This window comes from Notechis scutatus, chromosome 2 (assembly GCF_049901735.1).
Source record: "Notechis scutatus isolate UNSWTSFEM ecotype Mainland chromosome 2, rNotScu1.2, whole genome shotgun sequence".
NCBI classification, from domain to species: Eukaryota; Metazoa; Chordata; class Lepidosauria; order Squamata; family Elapidae; genus Notechis; species Notechis scutatus.
Window position 1 is genome coordinate 258,909,742 of NC_142010.1, and position 19,428 is coordinate 258,929,169.

At 41.0% G+C, this 19,428-nt stretch overlaps 1 protein-coding gene across 1 annotated transcript in view; it reads left to right on the forward strand.

Moving 5' to 3' along the window:
- Positions 1–19,428, forward strand: part of LOXHD1 (lipoxygenase homology PLAT domains 1) — a 238,550-nt gene that overhangs the window by 184,038 nt on the left and 35,084 nt on the right. Inside the window, exons 34-36 of the mRNA XM_087953943.1 lie at positions 5,122–5,307; positions 12,536–12,663; positions 17,946–18,063. Of these exons, the coding sequence (XP_087810069.1) occupies positions 5,122–5,307; positions 12,536–12,663; positions 17,946–18,063 (432 nt within the window). The remainder of the gene's footprint in view (positions 1–5,121; positions 5,308–12,535; positions 12,664–17,945; positions 18,064–19,428) is intronic.

Here is a 19,428-nt window from a genome sequence, read left to right on the forward strand (position 1 = left end):
GATGTGTTTTAGCACAAAGTTGAATCGGTTGAAATATTGGGCCCAGCGGACTTGTTTGGGTGATAGTTTTCACAGGGTCCTAAGGCTTTCCAGATTTTTATGGTCAGTCCAAACTTTGAATGGCTTCTGGCCCCCTTCCAGCAGGTGACGCCAGATCTGCAATGCCCATCTTATTGCAAAAGCCTCTTTCTCCTATGCATCCCATCGCCTCTCTATGTTTGTGAGTTTACGGGAGGTGTAGGCGCAGAGCTGTAGGTTTCCTCGGTCGTTTCTTTGGAGTAACACTGCTCCCACTGCCACGTCGCTGGCGTCTGCTTGTACAACGAGGGGTTGTTCGAGGTCAGGGTGCTTCAGCACCGGTTCGTTTACAAACAGTTATTTCAGTGTTTCAAATGATTTTTGGCAGGTTAGGTCCCACTGTAGGGGTTGTCCCAGGTGGGATGTCGTTTCTGTGCTCCCTGTCTTTAGAAGATCCATCATAAGTTTGGCAATCCTCATGAAGGAGGGGATGAATTGCCGGTAGAAGTTTGCAAACCCCAGAAAGCTTTGTAGCTGTCTGTGGGTGCAAGGGGCTTGCCAACCAAGGACGGCTTGTACTTTGGCTGGGTTCATCTCTATGCCTTTATTTGAGACTCAGTATCCCAGGTAGTCCAACTGTGCATGGTGAAATTCATATTTCGACAGCTTGACGTACAGATTTACTGCTAGAAGTTTTTCCATTTAGTATCAGCTGGCTGTGAGGGCTCCAACAAATCCACCCTCATTCAAATCAAAAATCTCTAGCTGCATTTCAGAGAAAAGTAAATTGGTTTATTAGAAGTTGCCATGTTGGCGCGTGGCTGGGTGCAGCTGATACTAAATCACATCATACATTTCCCCCTTGATCCTGGTCTCCCCCCCACCCCCACCCCCTAGATGTGACTTCTCCAATGGGACACATCCGTCTCCAAGAGTCATCCATCATGCTCTCCAATAACCTTCTTACGCTCCAACAACTTTGGACTACCAAGATGATTATCTAGGCATTTCAAAAATGCCTTGTTTCCCCCCCTCCCTTTTTATGGCAGCTAAAAAGACTAAAGGAGTATCTTTTTAGTTGACAATGTATTGATCTCACCTATACACAATCCAGTCAATTAATGGTCAGCTAAATGACCATTAGGGAAGAGAATAGAATTCAAGAGGGATTGGATTTAGTTTGTGGGAACATAACAGATAATCAGAGTTGGAAGGGACCTTGTAGGTCATCTAGTCCAACCCCCCACCCACCCAAGTGGGAGACCCTACACAATTTCTGACAAATGGCAGTCCAATCTATTCTTGAAAGCCTCCAGTGATGAAGCTCCCATAACTTCTGAGGGCAAGCTGTTCCATTGATTGTTCTCACTGTCAGAAAGTTTCTCCTTATTTCCAGGTTGAATCTCTTCTTGATCAATTTCTGTTGTGGTTTGCTGGCAGCAGGTGCGGACGGCTGAGGTCTCAAAGAACGAGGACTCAGATGAGGGGCCTACATGTGATGCAGGGATGGGGCCAGGACCATCAGGGAATGGAATGCTGCCTTCGGAGATTGTGGAGGCTGGCAGCAGTGATGGGGACCCTGAGGAGCCTGTGCCCAGTGCACGTGCATGCAGGGCTGCTCAAAGGAAAGAGCAGCTGCAGCAGCACTTGCGACTCGGGAGTAAGGCTGGAAGATAATAGCCTTTCCCTGAGAAGATAAAAGTCAGCTGAGAAACTGGAGTTCTTTGCAGAAGGCAAAGAAGTTTGATACTGGTGGACGTTAGAATATCTGAGTTGGTATTTGGAGACTCTTTGATTTATTGTTTGGGAACTTTATCTGTTGTTCTTAGCAGACTTGCAAAAACTTGGCAAGGCTCTTCCTATTGGAGCTAATTAGTTGGAAGCAGCCTTTTATCTGTGAAAAAACAGGATTTGTAAATGAAACAGTAAAAGATTGTGCTGGTACCTTTGTCTTGTGTTTACTCTCATGGAACCAGATTTGGGTCAGAACAGTTTCCATACATTATTCCTTGTCTGGCCTTCAGGTGCTTTAGAAAATAGGTTGACCTCCTCCTCCCTGTGGCAGCCCCTCAAATATTGGAAGACTGCTATCATGTCTCCCCTGGTCCTTCTCTTCACTAGACTAGCCGGGCCCAATTCCTGCAACCGTTCTTCATATGTTTTAGCCTCCAGTCCCCTAATCATCTTGGTTGCTCTTCTCTGCACTTTTGCTAGAGTCTCAACATCGTTTTTATAATGACTTTTTTATAATGACATAATGACTCTCAGCCAGGGGTGTCAAACTCAAGGCTGGATGCGGCCTGTGGGGTGCTTAGATCTGGCCTGTGGGGCTGCGCTAGAAGCAGCAAAGAACTGGCCCGCGGTGCCTCAGCTAGAGAAAAGAGAGCTCAGGAGGACTCCATGCAGCTGCCCCGAGCTCTGTTTTCACTGACAGAGGATTGCAGGAGGCCATCGCAGATGAAAACGGGCCCCGGGGGGGTGCACACATCGCCCTCCCGAGCTCCATTTTTGCTGGCAGAGGGCTAGCAAAACAAACTAAAAGCAAAACAGTACAAAGTTTCCCCTTTTTGCATTTGAGCATCCGAGAGGGACAGGAAAGGAGAAAGGGAAAGAGGAAAAGACAGAGGAAAAGAAGGGAAGAGGGGAAGGAAGAAGGAAGAGGGAAGGAAGGAAAGAAGGATGGGAGGGAGGGAGGGGGATCTGAGGGAAGTCCTACCTCAGTACTTGGCCACACAGGTGACCCCCCGACACGAGTGACATCGATCTGGCCATGACACCCTTAATCTAAGTGAACAGCGTCTTCCAATTTGTGCTGTGTGGATTATGAGTTTCGTGGTTTTAACACCAAAAGAGTTCCACTCATGTACAGGCATTCTATACAATAAATCACAATAAATCTATTGTTTTCTCCCTCCCTTCCCATTCCCCTCACACGGGTTGTTTGGTTTTATCAGAATAACAGAGTTGGGAGGGGCCTTGGAGGTCTTCTAAGACTCTCAAGGAGGAGACCCTTTTGGCAGTCCTCTTGGAATTCAATTAGTGAGATTTCTTTTTCTGCCTCTTCCTCTTTCCCTCCAAAAAATTCTGTGTAAAATGATTCAGCTTTCTCATTGAATTGAGTCAATTCTATGTCTCTGTTCTTGCCATGTGAACATTAAACCTTCTGGAATCAGCCATCTATAATTCACCTCTTTTTTAAGTAACATTTTGGTCAGAAATTGGTATTCTCTTCTCATCTCTCTCACTCTTCTGGGTACTTGTTTCAGAACCACAATCTCCTTATCTTTATGTTTCAGTGTTTTCTCTCTTGCCACTTGCAGTATTTGCGTTTTAATGGCTTTTTTTGTAAATCTAATGTGAACTTCTCTTGGTAAGCTATTTCTCATTGCATATCTTGTGAAGACTCGATAAACCTCATCTATTCCATCCATCAACTTCTCTTTAGTTAATTCCAAAGCTTCAGCCAAAATTTCTATCATTATCTCAGCTAGGTTTTGTCTCCTTTCTTCCTCTATGTTTTGGAATCTGAGATAAAATTCTGATCTGTCCATCTCCCATCCCAGCATCCCACTTTTATCTTGTTCAACCACAGTTAATCTGCTATCAATGTCTCCAATCTTCTTATCTCTTTGTTTATCTTGTTCTTCAATTTTTTGGAATCTCTCATCATACTTCATCATCATTTGTTGAATGTTCTCCACTTTTTCATCAGTTTTCCCTGTTCTTTGTTCAATGTTCTCTTTTCAATATTCTCTGTTCTTATTTGTATATTTTGAATTCCTTGCATAATCATCTGCAGGGTCACTTTTTCCTGTTCTTTTTCTTGCTGTAACATTGTCTGTATTGAATGTTGTCCTCCAGATGGGGAAGAGGAAGAAGTAGAAGTTGAGGAACCAGGGGCTGTTAGTTTCCTACTCATTTCAGACAATTCAAAATCTTCAGCCCCTCAAATACTGGAATACTGCTATCATGTCCCCCTTAGTCCTTCTTTTTACTAGACAAGACATACCCAATTCCTACAATCATTCTTCATATATTTTGGCCTCCAGGCCCCTCATCATCTTTATTGTTCTTCTCTATGCACCAAGACAAATTCCTTGTATGTCCAATCACATTTAGTCAATAAGGAATTCTATTCTATTCTATTCTATTCTATTCTATTCTATTCTATTCTATTCTATTCTATTCTATTCTATTCTATTCCATTCCATTCCATTCCATTCCATTCTATTCTCCATTCTGTTCTATTCTATTCTCTATTCTGTTCTGTTCTGTTCTATTCTTATTCTGTCCTGTCCTGTCCTGTTCTATTCTATTCTCTGCACTTTTTCCAAAGTCTCAACATCTTTTTTTATAATGTGGCGACCAAAACCAGGTGCAATATTCCAGGTATGGCTTTACTAAGGCTTTATAAAGCGGTACTAATACATCGTGTGATCTTGATACTATCCCTCTGTTAACGCAACCTAGAACTGCATTAGCTTTTTTGGCTGCTGCCGTATACCGCTGGCTCATATTTAAGTGACTGTCCACTAGAACCAGTGGTAAAATGCTACCGGTTCGGCCCGGTTTCCCCAAACCACTAGTAAAAAAAAAAAAAAAAAGCTCCGACAATCAGCTGACAGGAGAAAGAAGAGAAAAGTGCAGGATCGGCTCTCCCACTCACACCTGCACTATTCTGTTCTTTATCCTCTCAGCTGGTTGGGGCGGCAAAGCCTCAGGTGGTGTTTGGAAAAGCTGCGCACGCGCACATTTTAGATGCACACGCGCAAAGTGCACGATCACTGAACCGGTAGGGAAACTGGTAGAGTCCCACCACTGACTAGGACTCCAAGATCCCTCTCACAGTTACTGCTATTGACCCAGGTTTCACCTAATCTCTACCTGTACATTTGTTTTTTTCTTGCTTAAGTGTAAGACCTTACTTTTCTCTCCGTTGAATTTCATTTTGTTGGCTAGGGCCCGGTGTCCTAGTTTTCCTATAGTAGAATTCTTTGCTCTTTTTCAGTTGGACCCAGTTTTAATTCTTTCCTGTTAGATCTTTAAGGAATCTCACCTGTGTTCGTTTTGACCAAGTTGGTAATCCGTTCTTGTGTCTCCTAGATTGGCCACGATGGGGCTACTCCAGAAAGCTCCTGGCTCTTGGATGAATTCAGTGTCACAGTGCCAACTAAGGGTGTGATATACACTTTTGTTTGCAAGTGCTGGCTGGCCCAGGATAGGGGAGACGGTCTCACCTCACGTGTATTCAACATCCTGGATGCGGATTGCATCAATATTGGCCTAAAGGTTAGTCTTACTGAAAGACCTTCTATCACTCATTTGAAGCAAATATGTTGGAGGTAGTCCTCAACTTACAACCATTTTAATGACTGTCCTGAAGGGACATAGTGACACGAACTTGCCTCCAGGTGTTGTGAATGCTCCAACATTGGAGGTTTTCAAGAAAAGAATGGACAGCCATTTGTCTGAAATGGTGTGGGGTTTCCTGCCTGAGCAGAGGTTGGACTAGAAGACCTCCAAAATTATTCTATTCTGTTCTTTTCTGTTCTGTTCCGTTCTGTTCCATATTTTCTACTCTATTCTATTCCATTCCATATTTTCTATTCTATTCTATTCTATTCTATTCTATTCTATTCTATTCTATTCTATTCTATTCTATTCTATTCTATTCTATTCTATTCCATTCCATTCCATTCCATATTTTCTATTCCATTCCATTCCATTCCATTCCATATTTTTTATTCTATTCTATTCCATTCCATTCCATATTTTCTACTCTACTCTACTCTACTCTACTCTACTCTACTCTATTATTACCTTTACTATTTTCTTCTGTTAAGAGTTGCTTGTGGTATTTTGCTACAGTTAGGAATTTTTCATTAGGAATTAATTCTGGAAACCTCGCTTGTTAAGAATTGTTTCCCACTTCTGCTGTTCGCTTCAAAGCTAGGCACACCCTTGGAGAGTAAATAAGGAAGACAGAGCAGGGAATTAGCCAGGAATGTCCTGCTCCACAGTTAAATGGGGCCAGAGCAGAGGGCTGCCTAGGAGCACGAACACACAAGGCTGCAAGGGATGCTCTGTAAGATAACAAAAAGCATGGACAACAGAGCATGGACAAAGAATTCTCCAAAGATAAGGAGGGCATTGCCAAGACATTGCCCACATTGGGTAACAAACCTTTGTCTCTGATTGGCTAAATTTGGGTATAAGACATTGGGGCTACACTAGAGGTGGTATTCAGCAGGTTCTGACTGGTTCTGGAGAACTGGTAGCGGAAATTTTGAGTAGTTCAGAGAAGGGTCCCTAGCAGTAGTGGGATTCAAAAAATTTTTACTACTAGTTCTTTTTTAAAAAAAAATTATTGGTTTTTAAAACAAACATAAACAAACAAAACATAAAAATATCAAGTCATCTTCCATACATATACAGTGTGCCGGTTGGTTTACAAATTGTTTTGTGCTTCCATTTCGTAGTCTTCAATTACAATTGCATTGTATATAATCTCGTATTTTCAATCAAATATTAAATACATTAATATCATTATTAATCAATCATTTGACTATACTTTTATTCATTCATGTTTTACGAAATAATCATATTTTACTTAATTTGTTTTATGACAGTTCATATTATCATCCCAAATCTATCCTAGAATCATTTTGTAGGTATAATAAGAAAACAATACATCTTTATATATTTATTATTTTCTAAAAGTCTACATATTTCATTACTATATTTTATTGTCTAACTATTGATAGAATAGATCCCAAATTTTATAAAATTGTTTATCATCTTGTTCTCTAATTTCAAATGTCAATCTACCGTGTTTCTCATATAATAAGGCCGGGACTTATTTTTTTTTGAGCCCCGAAAAAATGGCTAGGTCGTCTTTTCAGGGGTGACTTAATTCCCTCCCCCCTTGCATCTTCAGGCGGGCGGCGACGGTTTGGATGTTGACCTCGGTGTTGGTGGGGCACTTCGTATCGGGGTCAATGCAGGTAGCACCATATCCGGGTGTGCAACAAAAGTACTTCCTAACGGCAAGCCCCCCCACCATTCCCCCCATTTCACATGTTTTAATATAGGCCTTAATTTGGGGGGAGGGGCTTAATTTCATTTCATGCCTATAAAACATGCTGGGACTTCCTATTGGGGGAGGCCGTATTGTTGGAGAAACAGGGTACTCATTTCATCACATTCCAATATTTTCTTAATGATTTCCTCCTGTGATGGTGTTTTCTCATTTTTCCAGTTTTTAGCAAATACAATCCTAGCCGCTGTTAATACATTTACAATCAGGTATTTCAAGTCTTTACTATATATTTCAGGTAAAATTCCCAATAAAAATATCTCTGGTTTCAATCTATATGTTTTTTGTCATTTTGTCCAACCACGTGTGGATTTTAGTCCAGTATTTTTTAGCGTCCACACAAGTCCACCACATATGGTAATATGAGCCAGGTATCTGATGACATTTCCAACATTTTTCGGATTTATTCTTGAACATTCTTGCTATTCTTGTCGGGGGGAAATGCCACCTGTAAAACATCTTATACAAATTTTCTTTATATGCTGTTGACATTGTCATTTTATAATTTTGAGACCACAATTTTTGCCATTTCTCTAAATCAATCCCATATCCAAAATTCTTCCCCCAAGCAATCATAGTTTCTTTATCTTGTTCTTCTTCTAGTTTAATTTCTAATAAATATCCATACAATTTTTTAATCACCTTTTCATCAGTACCTGTCAAAATCTTATCTAAGTCAGTCAGTTTATCATAGAAACCTTCTGTTTTAGAATCTTTATCATATTTATTTATTTATTTATTTATTTGATTTGTCAATTGTTTACAAGATAATAAGTACAAGTGTATACATAGTTGTGAATATATGAAATGGGTACATATAAGAAAAATAAAAGAATAAGAGAAACAATAGGACAGGGACGGTAGGCACGTTGGTGCGCTTATGCACGCCCCCTACAGACCTCTTAGGAAAGGGGTGAGGTCAATAGTAGACAGTCTAAGGTTAAAGTTTTTGGGGTTTGGGGAAGAGACTACAGAGTCGGGTAGAGTATTCCAGACATTGACCACTCTATTGCTGAAGTCGTATTTCCTGCAATCAAGTTTGGTGCGGTTTACTTTGAGTTTGTATCTGTTGTGTGCTCTTGTGTTGTTATGGTTAAAGCTGAAGTATTCATTGACAGGTAGGACATTGCAATGTATGATTTTATATACCATGCTTAAGTCGGACCGAAGACGGCGTAATTCGAGGTTTTCTAGTTTTAGAATTTCGAGTCTGGTGGCATAAGGTATTCTACAACGGGTAGAAGAGTGGAGAACTCTTCTTGTGAAATACTTCTGGACTTTCTCAATTGTGTTAATATCACATACGTGATAAGGATTCCATACTGATGAACTGTATTCGAGTATTGGTCTAGCAAATGTTTTGTATGCTCTGGTTAGTAGTGAGATATTACCAGAGAAAAAGCTACGTAGGATTAGGTTAACAACTCTTAATGCCTTTTTGGCTATGTAGTTGCAGTGAGCTCTAGCACTTAGATCATTAGAGGTGAGTATTCCCAGGTCCTTTACAGAGCTTGGGTCATCAACAAGATCTTGATTATTCAGCTTGTATTTTATTTTCTGATTTTTTTTACCAATATGTAAGACAGAGCATTTATTTGTTGAGATTTGAAGTTGCCATATGTTAGACCATTCAGATACATAGTCTAGAGCTTTTTGTAGGGTAGTAGTATTGTCTGTGGTATTGAACAGCTTTACATCATCAGCGAAGAGAACGCAATTGCTCTTGAATGTATCTGCGCATATGAAAACCAACTCATCTTTGTACCTCGTTCCTCTAGTTTTTGTATGGATTTAAGTTCACCCTTTTCATTCAGTATTTCACTATATCTAACTATTTGTTCCTTTTTGTATATTATAGGATAAGAAAATGCTTCAATAGTCGATAGCCAGACTGGAATTTTCAAATAACATTGTCTTTTAATCTTCTCCCAGTTTAACCACAGAGACTCCCGTATATAATGTCTTCTAAAATACCCCTGTGTTTTAGTTCCTTTATGCCATAGAAAAACACGCCACCCCAACAACAGATCATGTCCTTCTAATGTCAACAATCTAATATTTCTTAATGTTATCCATTCCTTAACCCACATCAAATTTGTAGCTTGGTAATACAACTCCCAATTAGGCAAACCAAATCCTCCACTTATTCTAGCATCTTGCAAAAGTTTTAACTTTATTCTCGCTTTCTTACCTTGCCATATATATTTCAACACAATTTTATTTAAATCTTCAAAGTAGTCTTTTCTAAGCCTAATTGGAATTGTTTGAAAAAAATATAAAACTCTGGGAAATATATTCATCTTGATTGTTGATATTCTCCCTATTAATGACAGTTGTAAATTTTCCCATTCCGCCAAATCTAGCACTATCTGCTGTTTAAGTTTGATATAATTATTCTCTTTTAGTGTACTGCATCTTGCTGTCAAGTATATCCCCAAGTACTTGATCTTATTCGTAACCTGAATTTTCAATAGGTCTACCAGTTCTTCCTTTTGTCTTGATAGCATATTCTTTGTCAAGATCTTTGTCTTATCTTTATTTATTTTCAAACCAGCCACCTTTCCATATGTCTCTATCTTTTCTATCAATTTTGATGCTGTTTCTAGTGGGTCTTCTAAGATGAAAACCAGATCATCTGCAAATGCTTGCAACTTAAATTCTTCCTTTTTAATTTTCATCCCTTTTATATTCTTTTCATCTCTAATATTTCTATTTAGCACTTCCAAGGTTAACACAAACTACAGAGGTGATAGTGGGCACCCTTGTCTTGTTCCTTTTCTTATATCGATAGAGTCTGTCAGTTCTCCCTCTATCATTACCTTTGCCATTTGCTTATGATAAATAGCTTCTATTGCTTGAATAAATTTTCTAGCAAAGCCCATCTGTTCCAGCAGTAATAACATGAATCGCCAATTCACATTATCAAATGCCTTCTGTGCATCTAGAAATATCAGAGCCATTTGTTTTTCAGGATGTGCCTCGTAGTATTCCAAAGTGTCCAAGATTACTCTCATATTGTCTTTAATTTGTCTCTTTGGGGGTGACCTTGAGCATAGAAAGAAATCACATTAAGAAGGGTATTATTACCCTTGTATATGGTGTAAAACAGGGATCTTCTTTTTTGGGGGGGGCATCATATTTGGAGCACGTTTATGGGGACGTAAAACTCGCTTTGCAGATGTAGCAAAAAATAGTTCCCCAGAAACAGGGGTGGGATTCAATTTTTTTAACAACCGGTTCTGTGGGCGTGGCTTAGTTGGTGGGCATGGCTTGGTGGTCATGTGACTGGATGGGCAGAGAGGTTCCTGAGACAGGAAGTCTAGTCCTGCCAAGAATGTAATAAGGGTTAACAGAGAGGCAGTTTCTGTAAGCAACACCAGAATGTTTCCTTCCTGCCTTCCTTACAGGATTAGCCCAGTAATTTCTTCTAACAACTGGTCTTCTGAACTGCTTAGAATGTTAACAACTGGTTCTAGCGAATAGGTGCGAACTGGTAGAATCCCACCCCTGCTACCAGTTCTCCAGAACTGGTCAGAACCTGCTGAATACCACTTCTGGTATAGATCTATTTCAAGCTATTTAACTCTCGTCAGCTAGCCATACCCTTTCTGGGATATGTTCAACTGGCAAGTTCCCTCATTTATTTTAGAATTGTCCTCGTTTGTTTGTTTTTTAAAAATGCATATTTCATTGAGTTGTCATGGTAAGACAACTTTTTGAAACCTGGCCATTGGATAATCTTGGACATGTTGATAGATGGACAATATATAAATTAATTCTGCATTGAGCCAGTTGGGTGTAATGCTTAAGACACCAGACTGAAAACCAGGTGACTGTGAATTCTAGTGCTGGCTTAGACATAAAGCCAGCTGGGTGATCTTGGGCTAGCCACACCTTCTCATTCCTAGGAAACAAACAGCAGCGAACAACTTCTGAAATTTTGCCAAGAAAACTGCAGAGATCTGTCCAAGCAGTTGGCAAGAGTCAACACTGACTTGAAGTAACACATCCACCCACCAATAAAGGAGAATATTTGCAGCTCAGGGTTGGTGCTCACTGAACTTGGTTGGGTTTTTTTTTTGCAGACATTTTATTACCCAAACTAGGTAACAACATCATTAGCCCTGACGATGTTACCTGGTTTGGGTAATGAAACATCTACAAGAAAACAACCAAGCAAAGAACACAAATAACCCGTCTCTCTTTCTCTCTCTCTCTCTCTCTCTTTCTCTCCCTCCCTCCCACTCTCTCTCTTTCCCCCCTCTCTCTCTTTCACTTTGTGAGAGAAAAAGAGAGTGACAGGGAAAGAGAGAGGGAGGGAGGGAGAGAGAGAGAGAGAGAGAAAGAGAGAAAGAGAGAGAGAGAGAGAAAGAGAGACGGGTTATTTGTGCTCTTTGCTTGATTGTTTTCTTACACAGAGAGAGAGAGAGACAGACAGAGAGAGACAGACAGAGACAAACAGACAGACAGACAGATGGACAGACGGATGGACAGATGGACAGACAGACAGAGAATACGAAAGATCAGAGGAATGGGAAAGAAGTCCATTTTTTCAGCTGATTCCAAAACATGTTTTGCAATGCAGAAATTAGTTCCATCTTCAGAGTTAATTCATTCTCCTCTACCACACCTAGACAGATACCCAGCTACAGTGTATAAATGGAAGCCAATTTTGCAATGTAAAGCCAATGACTCTGATTCCCTGTCCAATCCAATATCCCTATTTTAAAGATGGTGGCTTAGTCTTGTAGGAAGTTAGCACCCACCCCTCTCCTAGAAAAATGAAATATCCTAGGAAATATTAAAAAGGCAGAATATTTCCCCTAAAAAAGAGAAGTAGAAACTCAAAAGCAGAAACTCACCTCAGAAGCAGAAGTTCACCGCCCCACACCTTTGTTAATGGGCGGGCCATTAAGGCCTGGGCCAGAGTATTCTACATAACAAAGACCTCTACCCATCTCACCACCTGGCCTGTGAAGATTGCATCAGCCAGCACTCAGGTGTGGTCCAGACAAAGTCTACAAAGTTAGCTAAGATCCCGTCCCTGGGAGTCTGACAGCCAATGGGATACATTTCTTACACAGGAACAGGAAACACCAGGGTGGGGGTCCAACAGAGGGTATATAACTAAGGGTCTCTCAGCATCTTGCTCCTTCTTTTCCTTCACCCAACATCTTGAAGCATATGATCGTCCTTTCACTTTGGAGCCCCAAGCCATGTGGTCCTGTCTACCATTAAACCATCTTTCCAAACAGCCTCCTCATGTTTCTAATAGTCTTTTTCCCCACTTGGTACTGAACCCAGAAGGATAATTCTTCCAACAGTCTCTTGGCATTTGTGGGTTGGTTCTATTTTAGTTTTTAAAATCTGGGTGTTTTTTTTTTTTTTTGGTGGCTAAATGTGAACTTCTATTTTCCACAGATTCTCTATGAAGTGACCGTGGAGACTGGAGATTTGTCACAGGCTGGAACGGACACGGGCATTTTTTTCACATTCTTTGGAACCAGTGGGTGTTCAGAAGAGATCCAGCTGGAAAAAAATGGAAACAGGTAACAGACACTTCAGCAGCAAACATCACCATCTCGCTTTCCAGATAGGTTGGCTGTTCTGATCAAGTGAGACAAGCCTTTCTCCCGAGTCGCCCCTTTTGTCTTAACTGCTGTTGCCTTCTGGCAGCTCTGCTCAAGTGCGCACTGGGAACAGGCTCCCCTTGTTCCTCTTCCTCGCTGCTGTCAGATTCTGGAGGCTCCGGAGTCAGCACATAACTCCCAGATGGCCCTGACCCCATCTCTGCATTGGACGCAGGACCCGCGTCGGAGTCCTCCCCAGACTCCCGGACTGGGCCCTGTTCCTCCCCACTGTCCAACTCTGCTGCCATTTTCACAGACTGCCAGTGGGCCACAACATTGAGCTCTTCCAACTGGCTCTCTTGATCCAAGGTATTTGGGGAGGAGTCACCCATGAAAGGCGATTTTAAATTTACCTGTGTTGCACTAAAACCTGCCAGATAATTATTCGGAAGTTTCCTTTTCCCATGACTATAGTTTCCTGCCATCAAGACCAACAGCCATTAGAAGAAAATTCTCATTCCATGAGATCTATCAGGAAAAACAATGCCAAATAATTTTTTCGGCCTAGTGCAGGTAGTCCTCGACTTATGACCACAATTGAGCCCAAAATTTATGTTGCTAAGCAAGATGGCTGTTAAGAGAGTTTTGCCCCATTTTACGACCTTTCATGCCACGGTTGTTAAGTCAATCCCTGTACTTGCTAAATCAGTAATACCGTTGTTAAGTGAATCTGGCTTCCCCAATGACTTGGCTTGTCAGAAGGGCGCAAAATGGGATCGCATGAACCCCAGGACACTGCAACCATCCTAAAGACGAGCCATTTGCCAAGCGTCCGAATTTTTTTCACATGACCAGGGAGCTACTACAACGGTCGTAAATGTGAAAAATGGTCATTAAGTCCCTTTTTTTTTCAGTGCCCTTGTTATTTTGCACTGTCACTAAATGAACTGTTGCAAGTCAGGGACTATCTGTATCAGTGGCAGGCAGCAATAATATAGAAGCAGATAGAAGGCCACAAGGCAGCCCAGTTAGGTGGTAGCCCCAATTTTGGCTTCTCTGGAAAAAAAAAAAGCTAACCAGGAGATAATGCGATTAATAGTTGGATGGGAAACCATTAAGAAAACCCAAGTCCAAAGATCTTAGAGAAAGTCAATATTGGAATTAAGTCTGAGGGGAAACAAATCTTCATTGTTAAATCCTAAACCACTGGGTTTTTTTGGGGTGAGGGTTTGGCTGGGGGGGGGATGCGGGCTTGGGGAAAGTCAGGAATTCTTAAACTCTGCTTTCTCAGGGAAAAGAAAAAGAAAAATTGTCTTTTCTATCACTTTTCCCCCCTCTGTTGTACAGTCTAATTGATCATGAATCCCAAGTCTCTAGTTGTTGAGGTATTGGGATTTAAGAGCTGACCAGCTGTAAAGCTGATGCAATGTAAGGACAATGCCGTGAAGATGAATCAGCATTGGTATTGCCAGTTTTAGACTAAGAAAGGGTCCACGGAAGTTTTATCACTTTAAGAGGTGTTTGTATAAGGCAGCCATTAGAGGGAGAATTCTATTTATTTATTTATTTATTTATTTGATTTGTCAATTGTTTACAAGATAATAAGTATAAGTGTATACATAGTTGTGAATACATGAGATGGGTACATATAAGAAAAATAAAAGAATAGAGAAACAATAGGACAGGGACGGTAGGCACGTTGGTGCGCTTATGCACGCCCCCTACAGACCTCTTAGGAAAGGGGTCCGGTCTCCATTGCAGAGTTTTCTGTACAGAGTTAAGAAGATTGATTGCTTGTCAGGTGTTTGCCTGCAGCGTATATTTCTGTATATGTCTTGTATATAAGCACTGTTAAATAGTCAAAGCCTCTGTGTGCTGTGTTTGGCTCCTGGGTTGTCTCACAATAGTAGTGACCCTGCAAATGCTCCGACACTAGCAAAGGGAAGGTTTTTTTTCTTCCTGTGTTGGTTTGAAGGCAAAGGACTGAACCAGAAAAGTTTTCTGGAGATTAAGCTTGTGCTTTAACTACAAACAAGAGAGAGTGTTTGGTATAGTGGTTAAGGCACCAGGCTAGGAACCAGGAGATGGTGAGTTCTAGTCCTGCCTTGGGCATGAAGCCAGCTGGTTGACCTTGGGCCAGCCATTTTCTCTCCACCCCTAGGAAGGAGGCAATGGCAAATCACTTCCAACATATTGCCAAGAAAACTATAGGGAGTTGTGCAGGCAGTCACCAGGAACCCATGCTGACTTAGACATCAAAGAAATACTTCCAAACTATAATTCTGTTATATGCAAACTCCTGATTACGCTGCCAAATTTTGATGGCATGATTGCTACAAATCAGCGACAAGAGTTGTCACTGTTGTGTTGAAGTGCAAAAACATGAACATTGTTGTGCAAGTCCTAAAATAAGCATTAAGCCTAATGAAAAAAATACTAAGAGCTTCCCCCACCCACCAAACACCAAAGCATAACAAAAGCGTGGGGGTGGATTCAAATGCATTTTTCTTAGTGGGTCGAACATGCTGCAGAAATCGCTTTATTAGAAATGAATGAAGAAATACTGGAATACAATCAGACAATGGCTAGAGGAAATTATAAATCAGAAAACTGAATTTAACCCAGAATCTTTTTTTTATTAGGTATAATAACACAAACATTCAGTAAAAAAAAAAAAGATAGGTACATTATATTACATATACTAAAAGCTGCAAGGATTTCGTATGCGCAACTTTGGAAGGAGAAAAAGATACCATCAGAGGGCACGATTATAAAGAAAATAATAGACTGTATAGAGATGGACAGGCTAATGTTGAAATTAAAAGACAAAGAAGATTCAGTATATTATAGAGCCTGGTATGAGTGGTTTAAAAATAAAAATAAAATAAAATGGCAATTAGGAAAAGAACGAGGAAGTATGTAAATAGGTATATATGTTATAGAAAAGATTGAAGTGTAAGATGAAATATATTAATTTGTAACCAGAGTAAGATGTAATGGTAATGGAATAAGTAACCATATATTGAAAAACGTAAGGAAATGTAAAAGATGTCTTGATGTTGATAACAATGCATAGTTTTATTTTATATTTTTAAACTTTGGAAAATTAATAAAATATTTTTTTTTAAAAGAAATCACTTTGCAGAGTGATTTGGGTGGCATATCCATTAAACAAACAAACAAAATGGTTGCATGAACCGAGCACAAAGACTGCTGTGTAACAAACTCAGTTTTAGGTTTATTTATTCATTTATTTATTCAATTTACATGCTGCCCATTTCTGTATCAAGGACTTTGGGTGGCTTACAAAAGAATAACAGATTGGAAGGGACCTTGGAGTTCTTCTAGTCCAACCCTCTGCTCAAGCAGGAAACCCTATAACATTTCAGACAGATGGCTGTCCAGTCTCTTCTTAAAAATTCCCAGTGTTGGAGCATTCACAGCTTCTGGAGGCAAGTTGTTCCACTGATTAATTGTTCTGTCAGGGAATTTCTTCTTACTCATAAAGGAGTATATTTGTAGCTCAGAGTTGACATGAGGGGTCCTTGGTGCTCTCTGAGCATTCTTGTTTTCTTACAGACGTTTCATTACCCAAGCTAAGTAATATCATCAGTGACTAGCACTGATGATGTTACCTAGTTGGGTAATGAAACGTCTGCAAGAAAAACAAGCAAGCTCAGAGAGCACCAAGGACCCCTCAAGTCCTCCTTAGTTCTAGGTTGCTTCTCTCTTTGATGAATTTCCATCCATTGCTTCTTCTCCTGACTTCAAGTGCTTTGGAGAAAATATTGACCCCCTCTTCTTTGCGGCAGCCCCTCAAATATTGGAACATTGCTATGAGGTCGCTCTTAGTCTTTCTTTTCATAACGGGTGGACCAATTGTAATGCCATAAATAACTTCCTAAAACAAAATATTAAAAATGTTAAAAACATTGGATCTTGAAATTTGAAAACATTAAAATTGCCAACACATCTTCACAACTTATTTAACTTAAGTCATATTTACATAAATGCATCCTTGGTTTCCATAAACCGATTCCCTCTGTGCAAGTCATTGGAAGTTCTGCCAAATCTTCCTTTGACTTCACAGATTTCCTGAGATTTTCCTTGCCGAATCTTTAGGGGAAAGAAAATTCCTTTTTTAAAAACCAATTCAGTTTTTATTAAGCTGAAATTGAGTGCCCGCTAGTAAATTGTAAGGCTCTCCTATCCCAATGCCAAAAGCACAGCGGCAGAGGTGGGTATTCAGCAGGTTCTGCCCAGTTCTGGAGAACCGGTCGTGGAAATTTTGAGTCGTTCAGAGAACCTGCCAATGCGACTTCTGACTGGAGATTTTACAGTCTCCTTCCCCTGCCACGCCCACCAAGCCACGCCCACAGAACCGCTAGTAAAAAAAAAATTGAATCCCACCACTGCACAGCGGCTCTAACCCCTAAACCCCTTCTTAACCCCTAAATATGCTTGCGGTAGCAAAATATGGTTTATTCACCTTCAGATTGGGAGCAAAGAGAGAGAGGCAGTAAATCTGCCCACCCTATAAGTGGTAGTGCAAGGTGATATAGGTATTGACCAGAACATCTTTTTAAACTGTCTCAGATAATAAGGCAATTTAATTTAAATCAGCATTAGCTGTGAAATAGCTCCAGCAGCACAAATATTGATAAGTGGACACAAGGGAAAAAACAAACAAACACCCAGGGGAACTAATGGTCTGGAGGAATGAGCTTGGCTTCCAAGTAAGCACCTGATCAAGCCATTAATTGATTTTTTTCTCTCTCTCTCTTTTTCCCTTTTCGTTTATTAGACTTTTCTTCAGATTTATGCTCTGGTGTGCATTAAACGTAACCCCTCTTGCTATCCAATTCATGACTTGTGGACAACAGCCTCTGTTTAATACCCTCATAGCATAAGAACCCAGGAACAGAGACGAATAATTCTACCAACAAAACTCACATAGATTTGTCTGCTTCTGGCAATGCCCACTCTGGCCCCTGCTGTCTATTGCTGGGATCGGCAACATTTTTAGCCAATGGGGATCTAGTGGTTAAGGTACCAGTCTAGAAACCAGGAGACTGGGAATTCTAGTCCCACTTTAGCCATAAAAGCAAGCTGGGTATTTATCTATTGATTCAATTTCTACAGCCACCCAACACAACCCAAGTGGCGGTTTACAATTCTAAAATCATAAAACAATGAAACCCCTCGGGTTGATGCCCTATTAGAGGACCATAAGTTCTGAGCAAAGATCTCTTCTCTTCCAGATTTGAAATTGGCCAAAAGGATACTTTTATCATGGAAATTCCGGATATTGCACCGCTCAAGAAAATGCGAATAAGGACAGATGGGACAGGATGCCGCCCGGATTGGTTTCTGGAACAGGTAGCATACCCATTCTTTAATCCTTCTAGCACTGATGATGTTACCTATTGGGTAATAAAACACCTGGAAAAAACACCATCCATCTCAGAGAGTACCCAAGAACTCCCCAGTCCTCCTCCTTTCACTCCACAAACCCTACTCCCTTCCAGCACTGATGGTGTTACTTAGTTTGGTAATGAAACGTCTGCAAGAAAACCACCAACCTCAGAGAGCATCAAGGACCCCACAGTCCTCCTTCCTTCCTTCCTTCCTTCCTTCCTTCCTTCCTTCCTTCCTTCCTTCCTTCCTTCCTTCCTTCCTTCTTCCCTCCCTCCCTCCCTCCTCCCTTACCTTCCTTTCTAGCACTGATGAAGTTCCTTCCTTCCTTCCTTCCTTCCTTCCTTCCTTCCTTCCTTCCTTCCTTCCTTCCTTCCTTTTCTCCTTCCTTCCTTCCTTCCTTCCTTCCTTCCTTCCTTCCTTCCTTCCTTCCTTCCTTCCTTCCTTCCTTCCTTCCTTCCTTCCTTCTTCCCTCCCTCCCTCCCTCCCTCCCTCTCTACAAACCCCACTCCCTTCTAGCACTGATGAAGTTACCTAGTTGGATTATGTAATGTCGCAGGAAAACCACCAAGCTCAGAGAGCACCAAGGACCCCACAGTCCTCCTCCTCCTCCACTTAGCAAACCCTACTCCCTTCTAGCACTCATGATGTTGTTTAGTTGGGTAATGAAATGTCTACAAGAAAACAACCAACTTCTGACCAACCAACCTCACAGTCCTTCTCCCCCACTTCCTTCCTTCCTTCCTTCCTTCCTTCCTTCCTTCCTTCCTTCCTTCCTTCCTTCCTTCCTGCCTGCCTGCCTGCCTGCCTGCCTGCCTGCCTGCCTGCCTGCCTGCCTGCTTCCCTCCCTCCCTCCCTACAAACCACACTCCCTTCTAGCATGGAAGATGTTACCTAGTTGGGTAATGAAACATCTGCAAGAGAACCATCAAGCTCAGAGAGCACCTCATTATTTTTTAATGCCTCCATTATTTATAGTTTCCAATTTTCATAGTCGCCCCATTTTTAAATAAGAGCTACAGGAGGAGAAGAAGGAGGAAAAACTGAATTTGTGATGGGGCAAGAAATGGGAGGTGTAGCATTCAGGGGAGGGAAAATCTACCACCGACACTCTTTTCTTTGTTTACGGTAGATTTCCATGTTCAGTCTTTCTGCTACTGCTACAAGCTATTGTGAAGAGAAATAGGAAGAGGGAACATCATGTACATCACTTTGAGCTCCTACACAAAAGATGGGACATAAATGAGTACATCAACAAACACAGTTGACCTAGTACTAAACTGATCTAAGCTAGAGTCAGGTGGTGTGTAAATTAAATATGCAAATAAA